The sequence below is a fragment of the Geotrypetes seraphini genome, chromosome 1 (assembly GCF_902459505.1).
Source record: "Geotrypetes seraphini chromosome 1, aGeoSer1.1, whole genome shotgun sequence".
NCBI classification, from domain to species: Eukaryota; Metazoa; Chordata; class Amphibia; order Gymnophiona; family Dermophiidae; genus Geotrypetes; species Geotrypetes seraphini.
The window spans coordinates 48,651,410-48,668,565 of record NC_047084.1 but is presented as its reverse complement, the minus strand read 5'-3'; the positions used below and the strand labels follow the sequence as shown (position 1 = coordinate 48,668,565).

At 43.0% G+C, this 17,156-nt stretch overlaps 1 protein-coding gene across 8 annotated transcripts in view; it reads left to right on the top strand.

Annotated features, from left to right (window-relative positions):
• The window catches only part of GPBP1 (GC-rich promoter binding protein 1), a 152,400-nt gene that overhangs the window by 74,849 nt on the left and 60,395 nt on the right, over window positions 1–17,156 (top strand). For all 8 annotated transcript variants that reach the window (XM_033930911.1, XM_033930941.1, XM_033930922.1 and 5 more), the window contains one exon: window positions 2,817–2,883. In XM_033930911.1, coding sequence (XP_033786802.1) covers window positions 2,817–2,883 — 67 coding nt within the window. The remainder of the gene's footprint in view (window positions 1–2,816; window positions 2,884–17,156) is intronic.

The window sequence follows — 17,156 nt, the reverse complement described above, 5'->3', positions numbered from 1 at the left end:
TCCCTGCCTGCCCCACCTGCCCACACCCTCACAACCTTCCCTCTCCCAAAACCGACCCGTCCACAGAAGCTGCAGGCGCCGCTGGGGATCCCCGCTTGCCCGCACCTTCCCCTCTCCCAAAGCCGATCAGTCCACAGAAGCCGCAGACACCGCCAGGGATTCCTGCCCGCCCACCCCCTGCTGAAGTTGCTGCCAGGGACAGTACAGGAAGCGATTCACACGTTGTACTTGGCTGGCCCACAAGCTTTCCTTCTGACATCAATTCTGACGTCGGAGAGAAGGATCTGGGTCAGCTAAGTAGCGTGTGAGTGCTTGGAAGGACCTGACCTGACAATGTAACAACCTTCTCCAGAAAGGCTACAAATTGATAACTAATCGCAACCAATTTTGTCCCGCCTAAATTTACTAATGAGCTCATTCACCAAAGAAAACATTTGAGAATTGCTTCCTGAAGATATACATGTAAGCTTATTATTTAAATACTTGGTTTTACTTGCAATAATCTATTGATAAGAGGTTATGTGAGAGTAGAACCTTGCCTGCTCTGTTCTAGTTTAGTTTTATAGCATTCATACTCCTGTTGCCTAAATTTTTGGCACAATAAAACCAAATTAAAATGAAACCGTTCCACATGTGCTCTAGAATTGAAAGCAATCCAATGTTCTTCAAGAACCTCTGTGGCTAAACTTTGTAACAAAAACACACCACTGATTGAGGGTGAATAAGCAGTTATTTTTAAAAGGTTGTTGAAACAATTTTCTATCAATGGTTGAATATGTTGATAACTTGTTTTTTAACACTGACAATTTTGCTAGTGTATAGTCTATCTAATATCATTGCAGATGCTTTTATTTTTAAATTCATTTATTTTAAAAATTTATAAACTACTTAAAATCTAGACGGTGGACACAAGGAACATACATAATGTTAAAGCAAACAGCAGATCACAACTTCAAACAATAACTAGTCCTAAGATTACTGCATTAACAATCTGGCTTGACAAAGAGTATCATATCTGGATGGTGTCAACTGTAATATGAGCAGATCACCTTTGCCTTAACCTTTTTAATCATAAAAAGGAAACGTGTGTCTTATTGAAGAAATGACAATTTTGCATGAGGTAAAACTCTTTATAGTTTATATATCTTTCCTTTAACAGTTAAAAGGAAAGATATATAAACTATAAAGAGTTTTACCTCATGCAAAATTGTCATTTCTTCAATAAGACATTAACTATTTTTTCTGCGGCCCTCCAAGTACTCTATTTTTTCTGCAGCCCTCACATTTAAAATTCTCAAAACTTGCACATTTCAATCACTATATTGAAAATAAAATCATTTTCCCTACCTTTGTTGTCTGGTGACTTTATTTTTCTGTGCTTTCAACTATGTTTCCATGGCCTTCTTGTCCTTTGACTGTTTTTCTCTCCGTCTTCACTTTCTGCCTTGCATCCATATTTGGCATTAACTTAATGTTCAATTTTTCTGCTTTCTTTTCAAAATCTACGTTTCCATGTCTTCCCTTCCCTTCCTATCTCTCTCTTCTTCCGTCCTATTTCCATGGTCTGGCATCTCTTTCCTTCCTTTCTCTCCCTTGGTCTGGCATCTCTCCCTCTCCCTCCATGGTCTGATATCTCCTTTCCTTCCCTCCCTCCCATGAACTTGGCTTCTTCTCTGTTCCTCTCCTCTCCCTTCTCCTTCCTTCCCTCTCTTTCCTCAATTGGGTACAGCAGCAACAGAAGCAGCATTTCCCTTCCCCCTTTCCTGTGCAGGAGAGGCATTTCTCTTCCCCTTTCCCTCCCTCTCCCTTTCCCTGTACAGCAGCAGCAGCATTTCCCTAGGGTCCCCCTTTCCTATGTAGCAGAAGCATTTCTCTTTCCCCTTCCCTTCCGTTCTCTTCCTTGTGGAGCAGCAGCGTGTCTGGCTGGCTCATTCTGTTCAAAGCCACGGGTGGCGGCTCCATGCGAGATCCGCACCTGCGTCTGAAGCCTCTCTGATGTTGTGACGTCAGAGAGGCTTCCGATGCAGGAGTGGATAGCGCGAGGAGCCGCCAACCTGTGGCTTTGAATGGAACAAGCCGGCCAGACACACTGCTGCTCCAAAAGGAAGGGAAAGGGGAAGAGAAATGCTGTTGATTGCACCAGACCGCGAGCTGCAAATAAAACCTGGAGAGCCACATGTGGCCTGCGGGCCACATGTTTGAGACCGCTGCTCTAGTGGTTACATTTAGGCAATGAAATACAGATGAAACACAGGGTCTGAGATTGAATGAATGAGGAAGAGTAGAGATTGATGATAGTAGGGTGCTGGTCACTGATGTATTTTATTTTCTGGATTGTTTTTCCTGTTTTGTAAGTATGTTTGTCATTGATTCAACTTGTCTGTTTATATGTAATTTTACATTTTTGTATGTGAGTGTGTAACTCGCCCTGGATAAGGACAGGGTATAAATAAAACAAAAACACGCAATAGTATGCTCAGTTTCAAAACATACTACTGAATTTCATTGCTTGCAGCCTTTTTACTAGTAATTTGTAACCTATTTCATTTTTCTTGATAATATTATCTCCACATAGGTCTGGTTTTCAGTGTAATGAACATATGCTGGTTAACTTATTTCACTTCCTGTTAGGAGAACTGAACTGAAAACTGCTTCTTCAGTGAAATGAGCAAATTCAAGTGTCTACCACATATATACACAAATCTTTCAACTGTACCATGATTTTTACTGCAAGATGTGCTGCATCAGATTGAAATGTGTTTGTTTTCATATTGAAAGATTTTTGAAAAATTACCAAATTTGAATCTTAATTTCAGCCATCTCTTAATCCAGCGCATGAGAAGGGACTGAACCAGAAAAAATCCCTAGCAGGAGGTGTTTGGGGTAAGTTGTTCGTTCGCATTATAAAGATAATAAACTAATACAAATTATATAGCCATGGTTTTGTCTTTTAGAACAGCAGAGTTGAAAATGTGGTGGCTTTGTTAAATAGTTTTAAGAATATAAAAATAGCCATATGTAAATTGCACGCATCCCTTTGGAAGAAAAAATAACATTTCATTGAGTCATATAGGATCCTTGAATTCTGTCTGGTCTATTTTGTGAAATCATTCAGAGAATGAATTAAAATATTAGCAAACTAATTTTTCATGTAGTAGTTCTCAAGCTGGGAGGATGTGAGAAGTGGTACTAAATCAATCCTCTCTTCTCCCCTGATCCTAGTGACCTTCCAGTCCTCCAAAATCTGAGAGACCCCAGCCATCTCCCTCAGTATGACCAACAGAAGAGCAGAGCAGAGGTTTATTCTTGCTACTTATCAGTTTATATGCTATTCTTAGTTCTGTGACTGGGATATGATTTTTAAGTTTTCTTAGATTTATAGACCATTTTCCTTAAGGCAATTCAAAGCTGTAGGCTATGGAGGGAGGAGAATAACATGATACCTTAGGGATAGGGGGTAGGACAAAGTGAGGAAATAAGGTAGAGGAGGAGAATCACAGAGGGGGGAGGGTGAGCTTGGAACAAAGTTCTTGGAAAGGGCTTTCATCTGTCATCTGTGCTAAACTATATATAGTAATATCAAAATCTATTTATCAGATTGGAGAGAGGTCTAACTGCACTGATTGAGGGGACAATTGAATTTGTTCTGGATCTATTCTGATACCAGATTTTCAGTCAATATTTTTATATGAACATATAAAAACATAAGAGTTGCCAAACTGGAAAAGACTGATGGTCCATCAAGCCCAATATTCTGTATCGCCCTCTAGACGGTACATTTTTTTACTGATGGGTTATATCTCACTATGACCAGCAGGTGGAGACTGAGACCAAAACCTTTGGTTTTTATATATTAGCTGAGGCTCCCACTCCTAAACCAGTCTTTCTCAGTCTCCAAGCGGGTGAGATAGGAAAAATAAGGCTCCAGTCTAAAGGGCTCTTTCCCTTTAAATTTGCTGTATTTTACTCTCTTTTTTTGCTAACCAGCACTTACTTTTCAGCTAGGTCATATATTGCACAATGAGCACTTTGTAAGAGAAAATGTGCTCATTGTGCTCCAGATGCGAGGCACTCATGGCTGGCCTGTGCAAGCGCTGTGCAGGCCGGAGCGGTGGAGGATCCTCATTGGTATCGGATGCTGGCGGCCAGGGAACCCCACCGCAAAGTACCTCGCGAGTCGGCAGATGATCTACGGGGAAACCCGAGCTTCCCCCGACGTCCACGTGGGAGGTTTCCCAGCTGCCGATGGTCACAGCAAAAAGGACTCCCTTACTGCTGAAGCGGTTGGGGACTCCCTTACCTCTGCTGCTGGCTTGCCTACTTTAGCGGCTTGGGACGGTTCGGGCTTCCCAGACGCTACAGGCCTCTGGAGTTCTGATTTTGGTGGTTTCAGCTCTGTTTTTGGCGGGAAGCACCTCCATCTTTTCAGTAGCCTCAGGTGACCTTCCCCCTGTATTGGAGAGATGGGAACAGGTTTCAGCTGGATCCCCTGTTGTGGCAGGGAGTCCCTTTGGGCCACAGGGGTTTTTCACCTGATTTTGTTTTAGCCCTATGTAAGGCTTATTTACTTGCGGCTGGAGTTGCTTCTTCTGCCCTGGGAGTCTCTGGGGGAGGGGGGAGATTGCCCTCAATGTCCTCTACGGTTCGGTCCCACACAGCACCTGTTTTGTCCCCCTCTAATCCTCTCTCATCCAAGCGGCCGTGGGTCTCATGGGACGATGATTTTTATCAGGAGGAGCATGAGCTTGTTGATGAGGACCTGGACCTTTGGGGTGGCCACCAAGATCCTCTTGGGGGAATGGATTCCGTCAGCGGTGGGTTTCTGTTTCCGTCTGCTGGCGATACATCAGTGGTATGTATTTTTCAGCGGGATGAGTTTCATGAGCTTATTCTTCAGGTCTCCTCTGTGTTAATGAGGAAACCATGTCGGAGCCCCCGCGCATGGTGGGACCCCTTGGTTCAGGGGATCCGCTCTGTTTTCTCCTCTTTCCTATGCATCAGGATATTTGAGATATTGTGCTTGCTTAGTGGCAGGTGCCGGCAGGACAGGAGTAATTTGTCAAGGGCCCCTAGGCAAACAAGTACTGGGCCCCCTGCCCTGCCCCATTTATTTACCCATTTTCTTATTTACTTCTTTATTTCCACTTTATTTCTTTTTTTTCTTTTATTTTAAAATTCAGAACAAACACAAAGATTACCATACTAGTGCCAGTGTACAGTTTTTCTTCTGTGCAACCTCCAAACATCTCTGAACAAATCTCCCCTTCCTTCCTAGAGGAAGAGATCATCAGCTGGCAGGGCTTTGGGAATTCCACCAATTTGTTTTGCATATGGGTAGGAGGCATGGGGCAAGAAAATTTAGCGCCCATCATTTTATTGGACTAATCCATTTCTCACTTAGCTTTCAGAGGTTAAAACCTCTTTCTTCAGATCAGTAAACTATACTGCTGTTACAGTATCCCTGTCCTGACCTGAGGAAAGGAGTTATGGTCTCTGAATTAGTAAAAAAATGTATTAAAATTAGTCCAATAAACAGGATCACCTTATTTCCATTTTCTATTAATAAACGGTTATCAACACAGCTACAATAATACTTTGTCCTAAAGCAAAAAGAAATAAATAAAACAAATATAATTTTTTTTCTACCTTTGTGTCTGGTTTCTGCTTTCCTCATCTTCTCATCATTCTCTTCCTTCCATCCACTGTCTGCCCTCTCTCTCTCTGCCTCTTCAAAATGGCATCTACTCTTTCTATGCCTTTTCCAGGAATTGTCTGCCTCTCCCTTCCTCTCCCCCTCCATTGGTGTGGCATCCATCTTTTCCCCTTCCCTCCTCCAATGGTCTGGCATCCATCTTTTCCCCTTCCCTCTTCCAATGGTCTGGCATCACTCTCCTCTCCTACACCCCCATGGTCTGGCATTTCACTCTCTCTTCTCCCTTCCCCCCACTTCCATCAGCATCTGCCCCCCTTACTTTCCTTCCAACCCAATTCCATCCAGTATCCTTCCCCTTATGTCTCTCTCCCCTTTCCCTCCCCCCCACTTCCATCAGCATCTGCTCCCTTTTCTTTCCCTCCAACCCAATTCCATCCAGTATCCTTCCCCCTTAAGTCTCTCCCCCTTCCCCCCTTCCATCAGCATCTGCCCCCTTTCTCTCTCTCTCTCTACTACCCTTCCATACCACCCTGCCCCCTTTCCCTCCACCACCCTTCTCTCCCTCCACCACCCTTCTATGCTTCTTTCTCTCTCCCTCCAAACTAACCAATGCTGTGAAGCAAAGCCCTGCGATGACTTCAGCTGTTGACTCTGCTCAGGAAGTAAGTGATGTCGGAAGGGTGGACCGGCAGACGTAGGGAGTTTCTGCAAGTTCCCGTGATGACTGTGTCTGCCGATCCACCCCCTCCAACGCCACTTACTTCCTGAGCAGAACCAGCAGACGCAGTCATCACAGGAACTTGCAGCAACTCCCCGCGTCTGTCAGTCCACCCCCCTCTGATGTCACTTATTCCGGACATGTTGCTGTTCATCCTGGGGGGGAGCCCGGCATTGTCGATCTCCCAGGGGGCCCCATGCCCAGCACTGCTGATCTTTCCCGGGGGGCCTGTGTTGCCGAAGGAAAAACCCCCAAAACATGAGTCCTCTGTTTCTTCAGCGGGCCCCCCTGACAACTTCGGGCCCTAGGCATGTGCCTACTGGGCCTACCCATTAATCCGGCCCTGGGTGCTGGAGACCCTTTTTTGCTTTGCGTATTCCATGGCCCGCTTGCATCCCATCCGGAGGGGGATCGGGACACCTTGAAGTCGCATTGTTCGGCATCCTGGCTTCGTGATCCTGGTGGCCCCAGACTGGCCCAGGCATCCATGGTACGCGGATCTGGTTCGTCATTTGGTGGCGGATCTTCTACCACTGCCTCTCTCAATCGACCTTCTGACTCAGGGCCCCATTACAACGTTCGATCTGAGTCCCTTTTGTCTTACAGCTTGGCTCTTGAAATGGCATGTCTAGGTAAAAAAAAGTATTCAGATAAAGTGATCTCAACCCTCTTGGGGTCCCAGAGGCTTTCCACTTCTTGGGCTAATGTATGGGTTTGGTGTATATTTGAGAAGTGGTGTGCTGTGTGTGGAGTGTTCTCTTTCACGCTTCCTTGCCTTCTGGACGCAACTAGTTGCTTATGTAGCGGGCATCTGGGGCTGCACATGGTATTTGCATCCCAGTTTTCTCTTTACATTGACTGCTCGATTACATCCAATACGCCCTGGCTGTAAAGCTTTTCTTTGGCAGACTTTCATGTTGGGTAGGAAATGCATTCTGACCTGCTGGCTTTCTACACAACTGCCAACATTTCTCACTGGAGAAACTTAATGATATAACAAGTCTTAATGGAGCGTCGAGACATCATTTACTTGGACTCATGAGTGGGGCGCTTATTTGGACACTGTTGGATGCCATTCTGTGATGTTGACTCCATATATTAGAGCCCAGATTTGTTATTGATGTACTTATGTTTTTGTGTATGCAGAACTTGGGAACCCCATGGTAATTGTGGCTGCTGTTCCCTGGGAGGGTGGGGGGGATTGAAGGGGTTGGTTGTTGTTTGTATAATTATATGAGCTTGTTTACTGTTTGTTTCACTATATAATGCTGTGTTTGTTTATTTTGGAAATTTCAATAAAAACAATTTAAATATTACTATTAAGACTTAGCCAAAAGGAAAGATTTATAAACTATAAAGAGTTTTACCTCATGCAGAGACATCAAAGGGGGGCCAGAAGAGCACCCAGCAGTCAGACCTCTGGTTTGAAAATTGGACTACAAAAATCGCCTGTTCCCTGGGGCAAAGAGTCACCCTTAGATGACTTAGACTTGCGTTTCTTAGCCTGCAGAGGGTCCGCCACCTGGCTGACAGAAGAATTCGCAGAGCCAAGCCCTGAAAGTAACATAGTAACATAGTAGATGACGGCAGATAAAGACCAGAATGATCCATCCAGTCTGACCAACCTGATTCAATTTAAATTTTTTTAATTTTTTCTTCTTAGCTATTTCTGGGCAAGAATCCAAAGCTCTACCCAGTACTGTGCTTGGGTTCCTACTGCCGAAATATCTGTTAAAACCTACACCAGCCCATCTGCACATTCCCGGCCATTGAAGCCTTCCCCAGCTCATCCTTCACCAAATAGCCATATATAGACACAGACCATGCAAGTTTGCCCAGTACTGGCCTTAGTTCAATTTTTAAATATTATTTTCTGATTCTAGATCCTCTGTGTTCATCCCACACTTTTTTGAACTCAGTCACAGTTTTACTCTCTATCACCTCTTTCGGGAGCACATTCCAGGCATCCACCACCCTCTCCGTAAAGTAGAATTTCCTAACATTGCCTATGAATCTACTACCCCTCAAACTCAAATTATGTCCTCTGGTTTTACCATTTTCCTTTCTCTGGAAAAGAATATGTTCTACGTTAATACCCTTCAAGTATTTGAATGTCTGAATCGTATCTCCCCTGTCTCTCCTTTCCTCTAGGGTATACATATTGAGGGCTTCCAGTCTCTCCTCATACGTCTTCTGGCGCAAGCCTCCTATTATTTTCGTCGCCCTCCTCTGGACCGCTTCAAGTCTTCTTACGTCCTTCGCCAGATACGGTCTCCAAAACTGAACACAATACTCCAAGTGGGGCCTTACCAATGACCTGTACAGGGGCATCAACACCTTCTTCCTTCTACTGGCTACGCCTCTCTTTATACAGCCCAGCATCCTTCTGGCAGCAGCCACTGCCTTGTCACACTGTTTTTTCGCCTTTTAGATCTTCGGACACTATCACTCCAAGGTCCCTCTCCCTGTCTGTGCATATCAGCTTCTCTCCTCCCAGCATATATGGTTCCTTCCGATAATTAATCCCCAAATCCTCTGCATTTTTTTGCATTGAATTTTAGTTGCCAGGCATTAGACCATTCCTCTAACTTTTGCAGATCCTTTTTCATATTTTCCACTCCCTCTTCAGTATCTACTCTGTTACAAATCTTGATATCATCTGCAAAAAGGCACACTTTTCCTTCTAACCCTTCAGCAATGTCGCTCACAAACATATTGAACAGGATTGGCCCCAGCACTGAACCCTGAGGGACTCCACTACTCACCTTTCCTTCCTCCGAGCGACTTCCATTAACCACCACCCTCTGGCGTCTGTCCGACAGCCAGTTTCTAACCCAGTTCACCACTTTGGGTCCTAACTTCAGCCCTTCAAGTTTGTTCAACAGCCTCCTATGAGGAACTGTATCAAAGGCTTTGCTGAAATCTAAGTAAATTACATCTAGCATATGTCCTCGATCCAGTTTTCTGGTCACCAAATCAAAAAATTCAATCAGGTTCGTTTGCACGATTTACCTTTTGTAAAGCCATGTTGTCTCGGATCCTGTAACCCATTAGATTCAAGGAAGTACACTATCCTTTCTTTCAGCAACACTTCCATTATTTTTCCAACAACTGAAGTGAGGCTCACCAGCTGTAGTTTCCTGCTTCATTCCTGTGACCACTTTTATGAATAGGGACCACATCCGCTCTCCTCCAATCCCTAGGAATCACTCCCGTCTCCAGAGATTTGTTAAACAAGTCTTTTAATAGGACTCGCCAGAACCTCTCTGAGCTCCCTTAGTATCCTAGGATGTATCCCGTCTGGTCCCATCGCTTTGTCAACCTTCAGTTTTTCAAGTTGCTCATAAACACTCTCCTCCATGAACGGCGCAGAATCTACTCCATTTTCTCGTGTAACTTTGCCAGACAACTTTGGTCCTTCTCCAGGATTTTCTTCTGTGAACACAGAACAGAAATATTTGTTTAGCACATTTGCTTTTTCCTCATCACTCTCCACATATAGGTTCCCAGCATCTTTTAGTTTAGCAATTCCATTTTTCATCTTCCTCCTTTCACTAATATATCTGAAAAAATTTTTGTCTCCCTTTTTTACATTTTTACATTTGTTCTTCCGCCTGTGCTTTCTCCAGACATATCTCTCTTGGCTTCTTTCAGTTTCACCCTGTAGTCCTTTCTGCACTCCTCTTCTTGTTTTTTTTTATATTTCACGAACGCCAACTCTTTCGCCTTTATTTTCTCCGCCACTAGTTTGATCGGCTTCCTTTTTTTCTTGTTTTTCTTGATTTTCTTCACATAAAGGTCCGTAGCCATTTTTTCGCTCCTTTCAGCTTAGACCACTGTCTTTCCACTTCTCTTATGTCCTCCCATCCTAACAGCTCTTTCTTCAGGTTCTCTCCCATTGCATTAAAGTCCGTACGTTTGAAATCTAGGACTTTAAGTAACGTGCGGTCGCTCTCCACTTTAGCCATTTTATCAAAGCAAACCATTTGATGATGATCGCTACTTCCCAGGTGAGCACCCACTCGAATATTAGAGATACTCTCATCATTTGTGAGGACCAGATCCAATATTGCTTTTCCCCTTGTGAGTTCAGTCACCATTTGTCTGAGCAGAGCCTCTTGAAAGGCATCCACAATATCCCTACTTCTTTCTGATTCCGCAGACAGAACATTCCAGTCCGCATCCGGCAGGTTGAAATCTCCCAACAGCAGAAAGTAATGGCCCCCCCCCCCCACTGGGCTAGTCGAGTGTGGAATCACCTGCTTCTGTTAGGGGGAATCTGGTTAGCCATCACCGCCTGTCCCCCGGCCCCCCCATGCCTCCCCACCCGACAGCGCCACACGGCATGTGGCGCATGAACACTCCAAAAGCGCTAAATCTACATAAACTTTACATGAATCCACAAGAGGAGACCCTGAGAACTCCATCCCAGCAGTTTTTCTGGCAAAAATTCCAATTTCCAAGAAGAAAGAAAAGCAGAAAAAAAGATCTTTAAAAATCCAAGATGGCTGCCTGCACCAAATTCATACCAAAAACTCACTATTTTAAACACTTCTCAAAAATAAAATACAGTGATTTTAGGATTTTTCAGGTGGGGGACCCTAGAGAAACACCTGTAAACAAAGAAAATTCCTTGATTTTTAGCTTTTCTCAATCCCTCTGAGAGCCTGTCAGCTCCAGTGTACTCACTATGACCAGAGTCACTTGTGCTGCACATACTTCCAGCCCTTTTCAGTAGACGGTTCAGAATTCACTGCCACAAAGCTGGGAATGCTTTCTCCAAACTGATCTTTGGGCTGCCGGCCAGAGTCAGCGCCCAGCAAGAGAGCATGCTTTGAACCTTGCAGACCACCGGATACACACCAGGATGGGCAGAGGCACGAAAACGCAGCTAGTACTCTGCAGGACACTGCTGAGCCCCCTAAACGTGCCTAACAATCTGCGCTTGACCCCCGCTTAACAGAAGGTGAGACTAGGTCAGGGTCGGCCCTGAGCCCCAAAGAACCCCGAAGGATCGGCCTGTCAGCTACAGACTGAAGTCCGAATTCTCAAGTAGGCAGAGCTTCAAATCCACTATAAACATGAAAACACCCGCGAAAGTAACAGAACTACGTTGAATTAAAAACAATAAAATGAGGAGAGCAGAACACACACAACTGCAGTCATGCATGCAGAAGGAAAAGACTGTACAGCATGCTAACCTAGTATGTTAAGTACACTGGAACATAAGAACATAAGAAGTTGCCTCCGCTGAGGCAGACCAGAGGTCCATCTCGCCCAGCGGTCCGCTCCCGCGGCGGCCCATCAGGCCTACTGCCTGAACAGTGGTCTCTGACAAATTTTATATATTACCTCTAATCCTATCCCTATAACCTTACCTCTACTCTTATCTGTACCCCTCTATCCCTTTGTCCTCCAGGTACCTGTCCAGAACTTCTTTGAAGCCCTGTAGCGTGCTTCTGCTTATCACATCCTCCGGTAGCGCGTTCCATGTATCCACCACCCTCTGGGTGAAAAAGAACTTCCTGGCGTTTGTCCTAAACCTCTCCCCTTTCAATTTCTCTGAGTGCCCCCTTGTACTTGTGGTTCCCCATAGTTTGAAAAATCTGTCCCTGTCCACTTTTTCTATGCCCTTCATGATCTTGAAGGTTTCTATCATGTCTCCTCTAAGTCGTCGCTTTTCCAGCGAGAAAAGCCCCAGCTTTTTCAGTCTGTCAGTATATGAGAGGTCCCCCATACCCTTTATTAGCTTAGTTGCTCTTCTCTGGACTCTCTCGAGTACCGCCATGTCCTTCTTGAGGTACGGCGACCAATACTGGACACAGTACTCCAGGTGCGGGCGCACCATTGCACGATACAGTAGCAGGATGACTTCCTTCGTCCTGGTCGTGATACCTTTCTTAACGATAACCAACATTTTGTTCGCTTTCCTTGAGGCTGTGGCGCACTGCGCCGACTCCTTCAGTGTTGTGTCTACCATCACTCCCAGGTCTCTTTCAAGGTTGCTCACCCCTAGCGGTGATCCCCCCATCTTGTAAGTGAACATCGGGTTCTTTTTTCCAACATGCATGACCTTGCATTTCACTATGTTGAAGCTCATTTGCCACTTTTTGGCCCACTCTTCCAGCGTTGTCAGATCTTTTTGGAGGTCTTCGCAGTCCTCCGTGGTTTTGACCCTGCTGTATAGTTTAGTGTCATCCGCAAATTTAATAACCTCACATTTCGTTCCCGCCTCCAGGTCGTTAATAAATATATTGAACAGGAGCGGTCCCAGCAGAGTGAAAAATCTGGAGTGGATTCCTTCTGCAGTATGCTAGTAAAGGGAACTAACCCTATGGTCAAGAGCAGTTGTTTCAAACTCAAACCCTTTGCAGGGCCACATTTTGGATTTGTAGGTACTTGGAGGGCCTCAAAAAAAATAGTTAATAACTTATTAAAGAAATGACAATTTTGCATGAGGTAAAACTCTTTATGGTTTATAAATCTTTCCTTGTGGCTAAGTCTTAATAATAATATTGTAATTTATAGTTAGAGACATATGATCAAGAAACTGTTTTATTTTACATTTGTGATTATGATAAACATACCAAAGACCTCAAAATAGTACTTGGTGGGCTGCACGTGGCCCCTGGGCCGCGAGTTTGAGACCACTGGTCTAGAATGTCTCGCCTATCTCCTGGAAAAGAGCTTACCAGGTTAAGTACATAATCTCTTTATTTGCTTTCTTAGCCTCTATTGCATACTGAGTTAAGTGTTTCAAAATATCCTCAACAATGACACCTAGATTTTTTTTTTTCTGGGCAGTGACTCCTAACATAGAACCCTGTTTCATGTAGCTATAGTTCAGGGTCCTCTTTCCCAAAAGGAATCACTTTGCATTTGCTCACATTAAATGTCAGCTGCTATTTTGGGGTTTTTGTAGACCAAATGCATGACCTTGCATTTCTTAGCATTACATTTTAGCTACCATAAATTTCAGACCATTCTTCAAGCTTTGCTAGGACCTTTCTTTTGTTATTAACATCAACAGGGTTGTCTAATCTTTTCTTGGTATCGTCAACAAAGAGGCAAATCTAACCTGACAACCCTTCAGCATTATTGCTTACAAAAATGTTTAAAAGAACAAGTCAAGAACTGAACCTTAAGACACACCACTGGTAACATCACTTTCATCCATTGACCTTTAACCCTTCCACTCAACTAGTTCCTGACCCAGTCCGTCACTTTGGGGCCCATCCCTAAGGCATTCAATTTATATATTAGACACCTGTGTAGAAAACTGTCAAAGATTTTGCTAAAATCTAAATACACCACATCTAGTGCACTCCCTCTATCTAATTTTCATCAATGAAATTGATCAGATTTGTCTGACAAGACCTGTCTCTAGTGAATCCATGTTGCCTTGGGTCCTGTAATACAAAGGATTCCAGAAACGTCACTAGTTTTTGTTTTAAAAGTGTTTCCATTAATTTACTTACCACAGAAGTCAGACTTACTGGCTTGTAGTTCCCTACTTCTTCCTTCAGTACCACTCTTGACTCTAGAGAAGCATTGAAAAGCTCAGCAAACAGAGCTGCCAGAACTTTCCTAAGTTCCTTCAGAATCCTCAGATGTACACCATCCGGCCCCATTGTTTTGTCAACCTTTAGTTTAACTAGCTCCTTCCGAACACAGTCCTCTGAAAATCGATCATGGTCTACCTCACTTCTATCCCTACCTGTGTTTTTCTTCTGCGGTCCCTCTCCTGGCGCTTCAGCTGTGAACACAGAACATAAATATTTGTTAAGCAATTCTGCCTTATCTTTATCAGCTTCTAAATATTTCTCCCCTTCACCTTTGAGTCTCACAGTGACACTTTTGAACTTCTTCCTTTCTCTGGGTGACCAGAGAATTGGGTAGAGGGAGTGCACTAGATGTGGTGTATTTAGATTTTACTAAAGCCTTTGACAGTGTACCACACAAACGGCTCTTGGGATGGGCCCCAAAGTGACAAGCTGGGTTAGGAAATCGTTAAGTGGATGATGACAGAGGGTAGTGGTCAATGGAGATCGCTCTGAGGAAAGAGATGTTACCAGTGGTGTGCCTCAAGGTTCTGTTCTTGGGCCTGTTCTTTTTAACATTTTTATAAGCAATATTGCTGAAGGGTTGTTGGGTAAAATTTGTCTATTTGTGGATGATACCAAAATCTGTAGTAGAGTAGACACCCCAGATGGTGTGATTAACATGAAGAAAGACTTAGCGAAACTTGAAGAATGTTCTGAAATTTGGCAGTTCAAATTTAATGCTAAGGTCATGCATTTGGGCTGCAAAAACCCAAAAGGATGGTACAGTTTAGGGGATGAAGAACAGAAGAGTAGGACTTGGTTGTGAATGTATGTGATGATCTTAAGGTGTCCAAATGGGTTGAAAAGGTGACAGCTAAGCTAGAAGGATGCTAGGGTGCATAGGAAGATGACCAGTAGGAAAAAGGAGGTATTGATGCCCCTATATAAGACTTTGGTGAGACCTTATTTAGAATATTGTGTACAATTCTGGAGACCGCATCTTAAAAAAGATATAAAAAGGATGGAGTCGGTCTAGAGCAGGGGTGTCCAACCTTTTAGCTTCCCTGGGCTGCATTGGCCGAAAAAAATGTTTCTGGGGCTGCACAAATGCTGTAGCATGACAGAGGAGGGAGCCGGCAAGATGGTAAACACCCAGGGGCAGCAGAGGAAAACACTGCATTGCCCTTGACCGGGGCCGCACAAAATACTTCACGGGGCCGTATGTGACCCTCGGCCCGCAGGTTGGACACCCCCGGACTAGAGGAAGGCTACGAAAATGGTGCGTAGTCTTTGTCATAAGGTGTATGGGGATAGACTTCAATATCTCAATCTGTATACTTTAGAGGAAAGGCGGGAGAGGGGAGATATGATAGAGACGTTTAAATACCTATGTGGCATAAATGCACATGAGTCGAGTCTCGTTCATTTGAAAGGAAGCTCTGAAATGAGAGGACATAGGATGAAGTTAAGAGGTGATAGGTTTCAGAGTAATCAAAGGAAATACTTTTTTACAGAAAGGGTGGTAGATGTGTGGAACATGCTTGGAACAGTCTCCTATAAGAAGTGGTGGAGACAGAGACTGTGTCTGAATTCAAGAAGGTATGGGATAGGCACGTAGGATCTCTTAGAGAAAGTGATGATGGTTATTGAGGATGGGCAGACTAGATGGGCCATTTGGGCTTTATCTGCCATCATGTTTCTGATATATCTAAAAAAATGTCTTGTCCCCCCCCCATCTTACTGTCAGCTGGGTTTTCTTCAGTTTGCATCTTTGCATTTTTGACTACTCATCCAGCTTCTCTCAACTCTTCCAGATATTTTAGCCTGTCTTCCTCTTTCTGTGATCTTTTGTAGTTTATGAAAGTTAAACCTCTTTTTCATTGCCTTTTCAGCTACTACTTTTTTTTTTTTTTTTTAAAGTTCTTTATTCATTTTAAATTTCTTACATCAAGTGATAAATATATAATACATATAATTTTCAATATACACTTGAATATCCAACAATATTTATTTTAATACAAACATATAGAAAGACCCTCTTTGCAATAAATTATAAATCATCTGTTCTTATAATATTGTACCCACCCTAACCCCTATTATATGTTCTATCCTTGTGCTATGATATCTGATCTTTAGAAAAAAGAGCCAATGGTCCCCAGATTTTATTAAATTTTTTAATATAACCATGTTGTAACGCTATTGCTTTTTCCATCTTATATATATGGCAAATAGAATTCCACCAAAAAGTGAAATTTAATTTTGTATGATCTTTCCAGTTTTGAGTAATTTGTTGTATGGCGACCCCTGTTAATATCAATAAAAGTTTATTATTATTTGCTGATATTGGACTCTGTGTTCTCATTGCTGTTCCAAATAAAATTGTGTCATATGTTAGTCCAACATGATTTTCTAATAATATATTAATTTGGGGCCAAATTGTTTTCCAAAAAGCATTTATACAGGGACAAAAATAGATTAAATGATCTAATGTCCCAATTTCTATCTTACAATGCCAGCATCTATTAGATTTAGAACTATCTACTTTTTGTAACCGAGTAGGGGTCCATAAAACTCTATGTAATAAAAACAACCATGTTTGACTCATAGATGCTGACATTGTAGTATGTATTCTCCAGGACCAAAATTTTTGCCATTGAGTTGCAGAAATTGTCTGTCCTATCTCAATACTCCAAATGTCCCTAAGTCCTGTTCTTTTTTTTTTATTTAAAAATCCATATAATAATTTATACCATTTTGCGGCATGGTGTCCCAAAAAATGTGCCTGAAAGCAAAGGATTTGCAAACTATATTGAGTATTAAGATTCTTCCATTCAGGGAACCCTTCCTGGATGGCTTGCTTCAATTGCATCCATTTAAAATATTGTGTTATGTTCAATCCAAATTTCTGTTGCAATTGTGAAAAACTAAGCATGGATCCATTTACTATAACATCATTTAAAGACCGTATACCTGCAATTATCCATTGCTTCCATACTATTTTGAATCCACCAATTTTGATCCTGGAGTTCACCCAAATGGATTGATTTAACGATTTAGTTATTGGATCTGTTGTAATATTACTAATAAATCTTAATGTTTTCCATGTATCTAATAAAATTCTGTGATCTTTATATCTATTGGGCATTGTTATACTTATAAGATGTTCCGGATATAATGGAAACAGGAGCCGCCATTCTAAATATAACCAGTCTGGTACATTCTCCATGAGATCTGGGAGGAT